The sequence below is a fragment of the Asparagus officinalis genome, chromosome 4 (genome assembly GCF_001876935.1).
Source record: "Asparagus officinalis chromosome 4, Aspof.V1, whole genome shotgun sequence".
Lineage (NCBI taxonomy): Eukaryota > Viridiplantae > Streptophyta > Magnoliopsida > Asparagales > Asparagaceae > Asparagus > Asparagus officinalis.
In genome coordinates this window covers 52,098,311-52,111,369 of record NC_033797.1, presented here as the reverse complement: position 1 = coordinate 52,111,369, position 13,059 = coordinate 52,098,311, and the positions used below count along the sequence as shown (strand labels likewise).

At 37.0% G+C, this 13,059-nt stretch overlaps 1 protein-coding gene across 1 annotated transcript; it reads right to left on the bottom strand.

The window, feature by feature from the left end:
* LOC109838703 lies at positions 6,915-10,165 on the bottom strand. Its single transcript, XM_020407124.1, has 5 exons — positions 9,776-10,165; positions 8,316-9,661; positions 8,014-8,246; positions 7,827-7,903; positions 6,915-7,742 (listed from the first exon to the last, which is right to left on the bottom strand). The coding sequence occupies exons 1-5, from the start codon at positions 10,163-10,165 to the stop codon at positions 6,915-6,917; spliced, it is 2,874 nt and encodes a 957-aa protein (XP_020262713.1).

The window sequence follows — 13,059 nt, the reverse complement described above, 5'->3', positions numbered from 1 at the left end:
AGGGTTTCTCGGGCGCACGCGAGCGGGTTCCCCAAGCGGGCGCAGGTTGTTTCCCGATCCATTTTGGATTGGTGTTCGGGTATAAATACATGACGATCTCTTCTAGGGTTTTGTGTGGGAAAAAAAACAGATGGTTAGTCGGTTGTTAAGAGAAGAAATAGAGGGTTTAAGCGGTGGCTAAAGAGATCTAGATCTGAGATCTTGAGGAGAGAAAAAGAGAGAGCTTGGAGGGATTTTACAAGAGAGATGTCAATTTCTTTTGGGTAAAAATCAAAGCTTCTTCTTTGGGACGAGCTTGTGGGTTGTACAAGTCGTCGGTGTTCTCCTTCATAGTGGAATCTCCCTTCCCCCTTCCCGTGGACGTAGGCAAGTTTGTCGAACCACGTAAATCTCGTGTCTTTACTGTTTTTCTGGATGTTGGCTATTGCTTATAGGTTCTCTCGACAAGTCAGTCCTAGAACTGATGAGAGGAAGAATGTATATTTTACTTTGTTGAGATATTTTACTTTTTGTTCTTGTTTCCTTAGTGAAACGGGAATATAGAGGTTGACTTGAGCTTTTGTGACAACAAAAGTCAGTGCTTTCTCTCGGGTTATATCGCTTCCGCGGCATGAGGACGCCTCTCTACGCCCAAGAGTATGAAGTAATAGAGGCTTTACCTTGATTGCAGATGGGATGTTACGTTTTAGTTGCTGGACTCATGGAGCATTCCCTTACGAAAAACATTCTTCAAGGTCTAGCCAAATATCCATTTCTGCGTAAGTTTACACTATCATGAAGATCGGTTGCGATGGTATTGAATAGCCAGGATATCACCATCGAACTGCATTTCGACCATGCTCCATATTCGACTGACTCAAATGTTGGTTTTAAGACGGATCCATCAACAAAACCAATTTTATTTTTGGCATTCAATGCGTTTTTCTTTGCTCTGCACCATTTTGGAGAGTTTTCCCCATTCAAGGTGTTCGAAACAAAGATCTGCCTTGGATCGTCGCAAGGATGGAGGTAGAAAAGAGAACTGACACTAATTAGTCGAATTAGTTCCCCTGATAAATTACTCTCTGCTGATGGATTTGTTTGAGAACTGGTCAAATCATTGGTCGAATCGCAGGTCATGCTTCCCACTTCAGAGAGGAGGATGGTAGGCTATTTTGTGTGAGGATTTTGAGTTTGATTTTCGCCCTGATACCATGTAAATTTTCACAACGCCACATATTTCATTTCATGTCTTCTGGTTTATATACAGATATACAAAGGCTTAAAGAAATAAGGAAATGAAAAAGAGGGAACAAAAGAATAGGAACTAAAGAACAGGAAATGAATTTGTAGGAAGCATATTTCATGGATGATAATTCTTTCCTATCTCGCTGAATGTTAACTTGGTGAGTGCAACATGTAATACTTGTGATGATCAACATGATTCACATGTGATTAGTGGCTGATATAGTATAAGCCTCTGAAAAAACAAGAAGAGGAGAAAATTAGAAGAATAATAAGCTCCTCCAGTCGAAAGAGACATGTACTATTGGGGCTTTTAAGGTAAAATTTTGGAGGGTTATTTCGAACTTTTTGGAGTTTAAGGGGTTTTGTGAGAAAGTTTTTAGATGTTGAAGATGGAAAAACAAAGTTCACATGCGTTACGTGGGAAACACCCAATGATTTGGGTGTTCTATGAAATTCCCAAAAATCTACACAATGAATAAAGTACCTAGGTTAACCGTTCATAATTTGCCAAACACAAGAAATGCAAAACGGTTTAGATGGCTTTTTGTAGAGGGGCCAAACTAAGTTAACCTTCAAATTAAGAGGTCCACTACTACTTCTATTTAGTTAGATTACAAAGAAAATGATCATAAGAATTTATATAAAAAGTTGGGTCGGATAAGGAAAACCCAGAGTTTAAGGGCCAGCTTGGTATTGTTTTTTTAGGGTGCTTTTGTTTATTTTCTTAAGTAGTCAACAATGGTGCTTGGCGAAAACTTTTTTGGTATATGCGTTTTGAAACTATTTCTGCTTTTAAGAGGGCATTTTTACAAGGAACCTGAAGATACCTGCTTTTAAGAGGGCATTTTTACAAGGAACCTGAAGATACTTTTAGAAGCAGCTTCTGCTCTTTCTAGTGTGTGTGTGTGTGTTCTTTTAACAGTGATTATTAAGCACATTTCTACCAAACATCATAATTTTTTAAAGCAATTTTTGATAGTTGATTATTAAACAACTATTTTTAACAAATTATATAAGTTGCTTCTATAAGTTGTTTTTATAAGTAACTTATTATAAGCTCCAACAACACTAGATTATACCCAAGAGATCTAGCCAAGTTTGCAAGCTACTTATGTGTAGTACTCCAAGGTCTTAGGTTCGACTCTCCTAAAGAGCACACATAATAATTTAATTTATTGGAATACCTGAAGCCACGTGTTGGAGGTGCCTCTTAGCCACACCTAGGGGTTTGATACCCACGATTAGAAAGGCCACGAGAAAGTTCCCTTGTCAAAACGATATTATCATTCGTGTCATTCATTGATTTGGTCTTCTTATGAATTCTTAGCATATATACATGAGAAAGTATTAAAATTTGAGATGCCACAATATTATAAATAAAATTTGTGAGGAACGTTGTGAATTTTTTTCTCGAGTCCGTAATTTTCATAAACAGCAACAACAATAACAAAGTAATTGACGGCCCTGAAAGAAACTCAAAGTTGAATCAGGTTACTTGTTAAGAATTTGTAAATGATTGGGCCCAGGCGTAGTGCCATGTTCTATGACTAATTCCATAATTATGGTTGGATCTCCTTGATAGCACTTAATTAGGATAGGGCTCAATATCGTCATAAATGTTCAAATAAATGATACACATCTCTGTCCACTAAATTTATAGTGTGCGGAAAATACTCTTTTAACTATAATTAATTCTCTGTTTTTTTTAACTCCACAGCAAATAGGGAATCTTTAAACTTTAAAGTCATAGCTCGGGGCCTTGTTTAAAGACTTATGGCCTGTTTGGATGGAGGGTAGAGAGAGGAAAGGGAAGGAATATTTCATTTTAACATTGTTTGGGAATTTCATTTTGGAGGTTAGAAGAGAGGAATGGAGGGGAAATTTAGCTTAAATTCTTACACCCTAAATTGGGGTGTAATGGAGTGGAAAGAAAGGAAGGAGAATTTTTCCCCTTCCTTCCCTTCCCTAAGGGCTTGTTTGGATTGAGGGGAATAAGGATGAATGGAAGTTAGAGGAATCATTCATCTTGTTTGGGAACATTTAGGAGGTGAAGTTATTCACCCTAGTTCCCCTTGGTTCACCCCCTAATAGTATAAATTTTGTTACCCCTAAATTAGAGTGTAACCAAGAGGAAGGGATCTCCCTTCCATTCTCTTCTATTCTCTCACCTAGTTTCCCTTAACTTCCCTTAACCCCATTGAAATCCAAACACACCCTAACACGCCATTAGAATCTCTAGGTCGGTAGGGGATTAAAATTTCCACAATAGGAAAGCATATTGTCCTCAGCAAAGGGCACTGATGGCTTAAAGCAAAGTGCAGTTCATCATTATAAAAACCTAAACTCTGTGAACTATGTAATGTGAAGGCACTTAACCAATTAAAAGGCGACTTTTGACTTTTGAGACGCATTGATGGTCGATCGTACTCCTTTATCACTAGAACGGATTGCACGCGCTAGCTTGCTTTGACGTATTTAAGAATCTTGGTGTACTATATATTTCAATATTAAAAAGGTTAATTTTAGTAGGAAAATGATAGAGGCACACCCCCAACTACACCTCTAACCACATCCTCTCTCTCATTTGCTACAGTATACCGGGCCCCACATGGGATTTTAAAATTTTTAAAATCTCATGTGGAACCCGGTACACTGTAGCAAATGAGAGAGATGATGTGATTGGAGGTGTGGTTGGGGGTGTGCCCCTAGTGCCACTCATTTTAGTAAGCCTCCTTTAACTGTAGGGAGTATCTCAGAAAATCTCTCTCAATTATTTTTACTCTAGAAAATTCCTCTCAATTTTAGGAGTGGTGTAGATAACCTCCTTAACTTTTAAAGTCACGGCTAAACATAAAAAAAAACTAATAACAATAATAATAATAAATAACAATATTAAATCTAACAGAGCAGCGTACAAAGTACATGGTTTAAAATGACTAAATTACATCTCAGAGATTAAAAATTTACTCTATTCTCACTTTTTAACTTTTTTTTGTTAAAGTACCTCTCCATGTATTTACGCCCTCTTCTTCATCCAGCGCTATTGCCATGTTCAAATCTGAACCTAAATTATTTTTTTTTCTTTTTTGAAACTTATTTATTTTATTATTATTATTATTATTATTATTATTATTATTATTATTTAAACTTCAAACTTCGTTTATGTTATACTCATTCATGCTTCTAATATTTTATAAAAATTGAAATTTGAGGGATTTCTGAAGATGATGTTCCCTCGTCAAACCCATTGAATTCAAAACTAATTATTGTGGTCTTCCATAAGGGTCTGTTTGGATTCGTAGGGGGTGAAGGGAAGTTAAGGGAAACTGAGTGAAGGGAAGGGAAGTGAAAGGAATGGAAGGGAAGGGAATTCTCTTCCCCTTGGTTACACCCCAATTTGGGGGGTAACAATTTTTATACTATTAGGGGGTGAACCAAGGTGAATGGAGGTGAATTAACTTCACCTCCTAAGTGTTCCCAAACAAGGTGAATGGAGGTGAATCAGGACCGGCCCAAGCTTTTTTGAGGCCCTGTGCGAAATGATAAAATGAGGCCATCTTCTATATAAATGTTGAACTATAAATTTATTGAATTATATTTATTTTACAAAAAAAAAATAATACATAAAAATACAAAAATTACAAAAAACGATGTTTTCGTGCATTTTTTGATGCAAAATCATCAATAATAGAATCTATATCTATCTTTTCCAACATTAGCATTATTGGTGTGTTTCCTAGTTAATAGGGAATAGTTAATTGGGAATTAATGAGTTCAAATTGAATTTTCTAAACTTTAGGAGACAAATGAGCAACTAATCATAATTGTAGTACTAATTGGTGTATATTTTCGGTAAAATGTAAATCAGATGGGTCATGGGTGTTAGGCAGTTAGGCTTAGGCAATGGACATAAATTATTATTTAATTTAGTGGGCTAGTATTAGATTATTAGGCCCTTTTTTAAACAAACAAAAGACTTATTGGAAAGAATTAAGAAATATACTATGGGCATTTTTAAAAATTTGGGGCCCTGTGCGGTCGCCCCCCCTTACCCCCCCTCTTGGGCCGGGCCTGAGGTGAATGGTTCCCCTAACTTCCCTTCACCCTCATTCCCCTCAATCCAAACAAGCCCTAAAGGTTGGTTTTTCGATTTACATACGTGTTTTTCCAACAAGGTCATTATACTTTTTAAATTAATAATGTCGAGTGTCATTTGAGAACACTGTAGAGATGAGGATAGTTTCGTGAGAGGTGTCAAAAAGTCTGCGGCCCGGGCCCGACCGGGCCAGAACCCGGCCCGGGCCCGGGGTCGGCCCGGAAACCGGGGCCAAATCTGGGTCTGGGCCCGGGACTGGGTCCGTGCAAACTCGTCCGGTCCGGATCCTGGGCCTAGCCCGGAATAGTACCGACTCCGGTCCGGCGTTGGGCCGGGTGGTCCGGGCCCAGCCTGGGCAATAACGGTCACCCTGGGGTGACTGTTGTCGAAAAAACCCAGTCTGGCCCGACCCGGTCATTTCTGACTGTTTATGCAGGGCTGGCCCGGCCGTCCAGGTCTGGACCGGTCAAACGTTCATATTTGGCCATTTGACCGATTTGCCCCTTAAAACGGTCAAAAAACGGCTAGAATATGAGGGTTTTTTGGTCATTTGCCTAGGGACTGCCTCTATAAATAGAGGGGGTTTCACTTCATTTTCTCACAACAAAACTCATCTACTTCTCTCTAATACTCTCTTATACAATCTTATACTCTCTTATACTATCTTATAATCTCTTATATTTTCTAATACCTCCATCAAATGGCTTCTGGATCTGATTATAAAGAGCAAAACCTATCTCCTACCGATCCAGAGATGAGTCCTCCTACAACAACTCCTCCTTCTACCGGTGTTAATCCTGAATCTGATGGCGATAAATCTACTGCACCAAGAGCTCCTAAAAGACTGAGATCCGATGTGTTGAATTTTTTTGAGAAGATAGATGTCACCAAGGATGAACACGGTAGGATCATCTTCCAGAAGGCAAAATATGCGTTGTGCGGCCAGGTTTTCCAAGCTCATCATAAGAGCGGCACCAACCATCTCAAACGCCATATAGAAAAACTCAAGAAATACCAGAATTTTCAAGGTGATATCCGACAATCTATGATTTCCCAATCCTCCTCTTCTTGTACCCTCGATAGTTGGAACTATGACGCTGCCCGAGCTAGAAAATACGTAATCAGTAGAAAATGATAAATTTAAAGATTTGTTTAGAGATGGTTTTTATCCCGCATTTACAAAATTTTCTCATCAAACCTGTCAACGTGATATTTTAAAATATTATCAGGAGGAACAAGGAAAAATAATTTCTTATTTTAAAATTTTAAACTGTAAATTTTCTTTAACTTCTGATATTTAGACATCTAGAATGCAAACTGGTTATTTATGTATCACAGCACACTGGATTGATAAAAATTAGCAAATGTTTAAAAGAGTTGTTTCTTTTATTGCAATTGAAGAGTCACACACTGATATTAATATTGTAAATTTAATAATTGAAGAACTTATGAAACTAGAAATTGATTAAAGAATATTTTCTCTTTCTTTTTTTGGTCAATGAAAATAGCTTTTATTCATTTACCAAGTGAGAATTTGTACAATTTCAAATCCAGGAATTATCCTGGAAACACAACTTTAGAAAGAACACAGTTATATCTCTCTAATCCTATCTCTTATATGCAAAGGAAAATTTTCATTTAGGATTTTTGAGTAGATAGTAATCTTAATGGCTCGAAAAAGAATGTCAGGTTGCCTGGCTTTCTCCTGGAAAATTCGAAGATTCCTCTCACTCCATAGCATGTAGACCGATACAGCTAGAGCCATACGCTTCAATTTCTCTGTAAAATTCCTCTTCCTTTTCAAACTGTGACTGAACCAGTTAATTATGGAATCCCAGTTACAAGATTTCCAGTTAAACTTCAACCAGTCCATCACTAGGTTCCAAACTGTAGCTGAGTACTGGCATTCAAAAAACAAGTGACTGCAGGTTTCCAAGTTGTTTGAACATAATGCACACTGATTTGAAGAGATAATCCCCATACGACACAATCTATCTTGGGTTAGAAGCCTTGATTGAGCAACTAACCATAAGATAAAAGAGTGCTTGGGAATTTGAAGACCATCCCATATAGTGTTGCACCATTCAGCAATGGGATTTGAATGTTGTAAAACCCTGTAAATAGAGGAGATTTTTACTCTGTCATTCAAACTGCAACTACTAATGACATTTTGCAGTCTGCTAATAGATCCAAATTTGTTAAGCATCATATCCCTAGCTTTTGTAAGCTGTTTCCAAGCCCATGAATCATGTACTCTTGCTCTCACCTGCCAGATATTTGTATGACGCATATAGTATTCATGCACCCATTTTATCCATAGTAGATCTTTCTTGAGGTGGATCATCCACAAGAGTTTTGCGGCTGCAGCATAGCTCCATGTACTTGCCGAATAAACTCCTAGACCACCATGAGCTTTATCCTGACAGATTTTAGTCCAAGAAACCAGAGGGATTTTATTATTCCATAGAAAATTTTAGCAGAGTTTGTCAATTTTCTGTAGGACTCTTGTCGGCAAAATGTAGATGCTTGTCCAGAAAACATGAATACCCAAAATCACTGACTTAATCAGTTGTAATCTCCCTGCATAAGAAAGAGTTCTCTGTTTTTGCCAGCTGTGAATTTGTTCAGACATCTTGCTAATAAGAGGGGAACAGTCCAGCCATGATAGCCTTTTGTAACAAGAGGCATACCCAGATATCTAACAGGCAGCATACCTTCAGAAAAATTCAAGTAGGAGCAAATCTGAGCTTTAAGATCTTCATCAACACCACTTATATACACAGAGCACTTATTTGGATTTGTTTCTAACCCAGATACACTGCTGAACTCTTGAAGACATGAGTATAGCCTTGCAATAGAACCCATATCAGCCTTTCCAAATAAAAGGAGGTCATCAGCAAAAAACAGATGGGTGATGTTGAGCCTGGAGCATTTAGGGTGATGTTTAAACAATCAATCATCTTTTAGAGAGTTGGGTTTTCTTGAAAGATACTCCATACCTAAGACAAATAGATAGGGGGAGAGGGGATCTCCTTGTCTCAGTCCTCTAGCACCATTGAAGAATCCATGAAGAGAGCCATTTATTGATAAGGAGAACTTTGGAGTTGAAATGCACTCCATTATCCAACCAATCATGATATCCGGAAATCCCAAACCCTTCAACATATCTTTAATGAATTCCCAGTTAATGGTGTCAAAAGCTTTCCTAAGATCAATATTTAAAATAGCTATTGGTGAAGACTGTCTCCTACCATAATGTTTAATGAGTTCATGAGCCAAAAGGATATTGTTAGAAATAGCTCTGCCTTTGACAAATGCACTCTGTGCATCACTGATAAGAACCCCCATCACCTTTTGAATCCTGTTGGCAATTATCTTAGTGATCACCTTGTAGACACAATTGCAACAAGAGATTGGCCTAAAATCAGAAGGTGACTTTGGATTGGGTATCTTAGGCACAAGAGTGATTGATGTAGTGTTCAAGGTACCAAGCATCTTTCCAGAATAGAAAAACTCTTCAACAGCAAGAAAAAAGTCCTCATTAATTATATCCCAGGCTGCTTTGAAAAAGGAGGCACTATACCCATCAGGACCAGGGGCTTTATCATCAGACATGGAGAAAATGGCTTGCTTAATCTCATCTCTTGTAACAGGTAAGCTCAAGCTAACACTTTGATTTGTAGAAAGAATAGGACCATTAGAAATAACTTGATAATCAGGCTTTGCAACAGGTACAGCAGTGCCCAATAACTTTTCATAGTAGCCAATGAATTCAGCAATAATTTCATTCATATCAGTCAATCCGATTCCATCTTCAGTGTATAAGGACAGAACTCTATTTTGATGTCTCTTTGCCTTCATGATTGAATGAAAGTATTGTGTGCACTTATCCCCATGGATTCCCCATTTGATATTAGCCTTTTGTCTATAAAAGGAGGTTTCACAATTAACCAATCTAACATATTTTACAAGACAATCCTTTTCTCTTGAAATCAATTCAGGATTGAAGAGATCAGAGTTCAGTTGATGCTGAATCACATTAAGATCCTCTTTAGCCCTAAGCACTTGTTCACTTATATTCATAAAATTCCTTTTGTTCAGATCCTTCAGAACATGCTTGAGCTTCTTTAGTTTTGTATGGAGCTTATACATCTGATAGCCATTAATATCTTGCTCCCATATGTTCTTAACTGCTTGAAGAAAATCAGGATGAGTACTCCACATTTTAAAGTATTTGAAAGGCCTTTTCCCCCTAAAATCTTCCTGTCCTATTGTGATTAAAGCAGGAGAATGATCGGAACAGTTAGGCACTAAATATTCAACTTGACTTGATGTATACTGATTAAGCCAATCTTCATTTATCAGGACTCTATCAAGCCTACTCCATATCCTTGTGTCAGGTTATTGTTTGTTACACCAGGTGAAAAAACATCATGTAGTTTTTATATGCACAAGCTGGCAAGCAGATATGAAATTCTGAAAATCCTCAAAATCAGAATCAGATAGAATTGTACCTCCAATTTTCTCATCATTTTTAACAACTGTGTTGAAATCACCTCCAATAATCCATGGTCCATTAACTTGCTGTTTGAAGGCTATTAGATCCTGCCAGAGCTCCTTCCTTCCAGTCATGTCATTGAATGCATACACAACTGAAATAAGACATGATAACCTGCCATCTTTTGATTCAATTTTACAAGTTATGAATTGATTTGAGGAAGAGATTAGTTGTACAAAGAGTAGATCACTATCCCAAAGTATCAAAATCCTTGCTTTATTTGCATTATGAGCATTTGAGATCCAGCTCCAGTTTTTTGTCACTTTTTTTGCAATGCACTGCATCTTATTAATATCCACTTTTGTTTCTAAAAGAGCCAAGAAAGGAAGCTTGTATTGATGAATAAATTGCTTTATAATCTGATGTTTAGAGGATTTATTAAATCCTCTAACATTTCATATAGCTAAATGCATTATAATCCAGGTCCACCCCTATCCATGTTAGAGGGGTCTAAAATATGATCCTGGAATATCAGAGGGGAGAAGTGTGAAGCTTGAATGTAGGACACCCCTGTCTCAATTGCTTTTGAAGTTGCTCTTCTTTCATAATTTTCTCTATTAATACTAGAGAAACTAGTACCATTCACATCATGAGAGATTGCATTCCTTACTGCTTGTATAATGTGAGTTGTATTGCTCCCTCTTACAACTTCAGGAGATTTCCCAGCAGTTTCCCTTGATGTATAGCTAGCAGATGTTTGCTTTCTATTATCAATAAATGTGTTACTTCCTCCTATATCAGAATCCTTTCCATTTAAAACTTCAGCATGGATTTGCTGTGCACGTGCACCAACAGGAACTTGTGGCTTAACAACAGGAACCCATATTTTCTTACCAGCTTTCCTTCGACACTGATCTGTCATATGGCCAATCACATTACATGTATCACACCACCTTGGCTTCAGCTCATATATTACTTTTTGAGTAAAACTCACACCATCAGGTCCCTTAATAGTAAGATGATCAGGAAGGGGGGATTTCAAAGGCAGTTTAACCTCTAGAAGAACTCTAGCATATGACAATCTTTGCCTTGTTCCTGTGAGTTTATCAGTAGTGATTGGCTTCCCTATGATACTTGCTACTTTGCTAATCCCAGTAGGACTCCATAGGTTCAGTCTTAGATTTGGGAGTTGAATCCACATAGGGTAACAATAGTCCTGCATTTTTTCAATATCAGCATCTATAGTCCACGGCTTAAGAACCAAAGGCCTAGCCCTAAAAAACCAAGGACCAGCTTCCAATATGTCTCTCATATATTTTTCAGATTGAAATTCAAATAGGAAAACCTCCTGTTTGATTAAATGAACTTTAGGAATAGAGATTTTCCCCCAAACTTTATTGACATATGATTCCATAGATTTGAATCTAACATTGAGCCCAATTACGTGACCAATTAGAGCAAACTTCCAGTAGTCTTCTCCTTCACACCATTCCTCCATAGAAAAAGTTACAGCATTATCTAGAGCTGGTGGTAAAAAATTTAGATTCAAACCATTTCCACATTTTTTGTTATCAGTAAACAGACTAGCATAAGATTTTTGAGGAGATTTCTCTAGATTTTCATCAACTCCCTTGGATGAGAGATCGGAATAATCGATAGCATCTACTTTATCCAGCTCAGCTTCCTCATTCATAGATCTATCATTACTATCTAGATCTAGAATTTCATCATCTTCCAAAGTAATATTCCCTGTTAAATCATCTTCTTCAACCTCATCAGCCTAAAGAGGAGGGGTAGGAGATTTACCTAGTTGTCGAGAGATCAGGAGACCAGATCTCAACGAAGGCGGCTGCGGATCTGATAGTGGCTTAGATTTAGCAATAACCTCCTTCATCAGCATCTTCTTTTTAGCACCTTTAGGACCTGTGCTCTCCATCTCTATAACAAAGCTCGATGAAGCTTCCTCATCATTCAATCCTACTATTACATTAGAAATAGGAGGATAAGCAAAGATTGAATCGCGAATCTCATTGCTAGTAGATCTCTTCTCTCCACTCTTCTTCTTCTTCCTCATTCAAAACCTGGCGGAGGTGCACGTTAGCGACGAAAATCGCCTGCTAACGTACACCCTACAGATCGCCCCCTAAAAAATTTATTTTCATGAGCGAATATTTTCTCTTTCACTAGATAATGCAAGTAATAACAATGTAGCTGTTGATTTTATTAAAACAACTCTGTCATTACCATGTCATGGTGACCTTTTCATGTTAGATGTATTTACCATATTTTAAATTTAATTGTTCAAAGTATATTTTCTGAAATTAAACCCATGATAGAAAAGGTTAGAACAGTTGCTAATATGCATAATGCTTTTGAAATAAGAATTAAAAGATGGAAACAATGTTGTAAAAGAAAAACTTATAAGCCTAGACTAATTTTAAAAGATGTTGACCATAGGTGGAATTTTACACATGCAATGTTAAGTGTAACAATAGAATATAAAGAAATTATAAATAATTTTATAAATTTTTATGCTTCTACTTCTAGCTCTGGTAGCACTTATGGAATAAGTGAAGATGAATGGACAATTATATGTAAATTAAATAAGATGTTACAAGTTTTTTATGATGCTACTATGTTATTATCTGGTTGTTATTATCCAACTATTACTTTAGCTGCTTTACAAATTTTAAATATTCAAAAAAAATTTGCCAAATATAGTATGGATGATATTTTTGGAAATATAATTTTTCAAATGGAGAACAAATTTAATAAGTATTTTAGGCTTATTCCTCATATTTTTGGTTTGGGGGTTTTTATTGATCCATGTTTGAAGGATATTGGTCTTCGAAGTTTGTTACAGTCAATGTATAGTGGAAAGATTATAGACTTATATGATGGCTTCACCCTTACTGCTACTTCTCATCATTTATCTATTAGAAATTATTTTTAAACATTATATGATGAGTATGCAGCTAGACATGGTGTAGCTGCACAACAGTCTACAGCTTTAGCGCTTTCGGCTTCGAGCACATGTCGGGGTAAAATTGTAACTTTTGATAGGTATGCAATGGTAGCTGAACTAACCTGTGGATCTGGAATTGGTTCAGGATTAGAGGTTTCTGAATTAGATGAATATTTTTCTGCTTCCTTAGTTAAATGTCAAGGAAGTTCTTTAGATATTTGTAATGGTGGAGAGTATATGGATCAGTTTCATATCCTATACTTTCCACCATGG

Coding starts and splice junctions, on each gene's coding strand:
- LOC109838703 (XM_020407124.1), bottom strand. CDS start 10,165: ATGCAGTGCATTGCAAAAAAAGTGACAAAAAACTGGAGCTGGATCTCA. Junction 9,662..9,775: donor TCATATCTGCTTGCCAGCTT/GTGCATATAAAA, acceptor TGGCTTAATCAG/TATACATCAAGTCAAGTTGA. Junction 7,743..7,826: donor TCTACATTTTGCCGACAAGA/GTCCTACAGAAA, acceptor AAAATCTGTCAG/GATAAAGCTCATGGTGGTCT.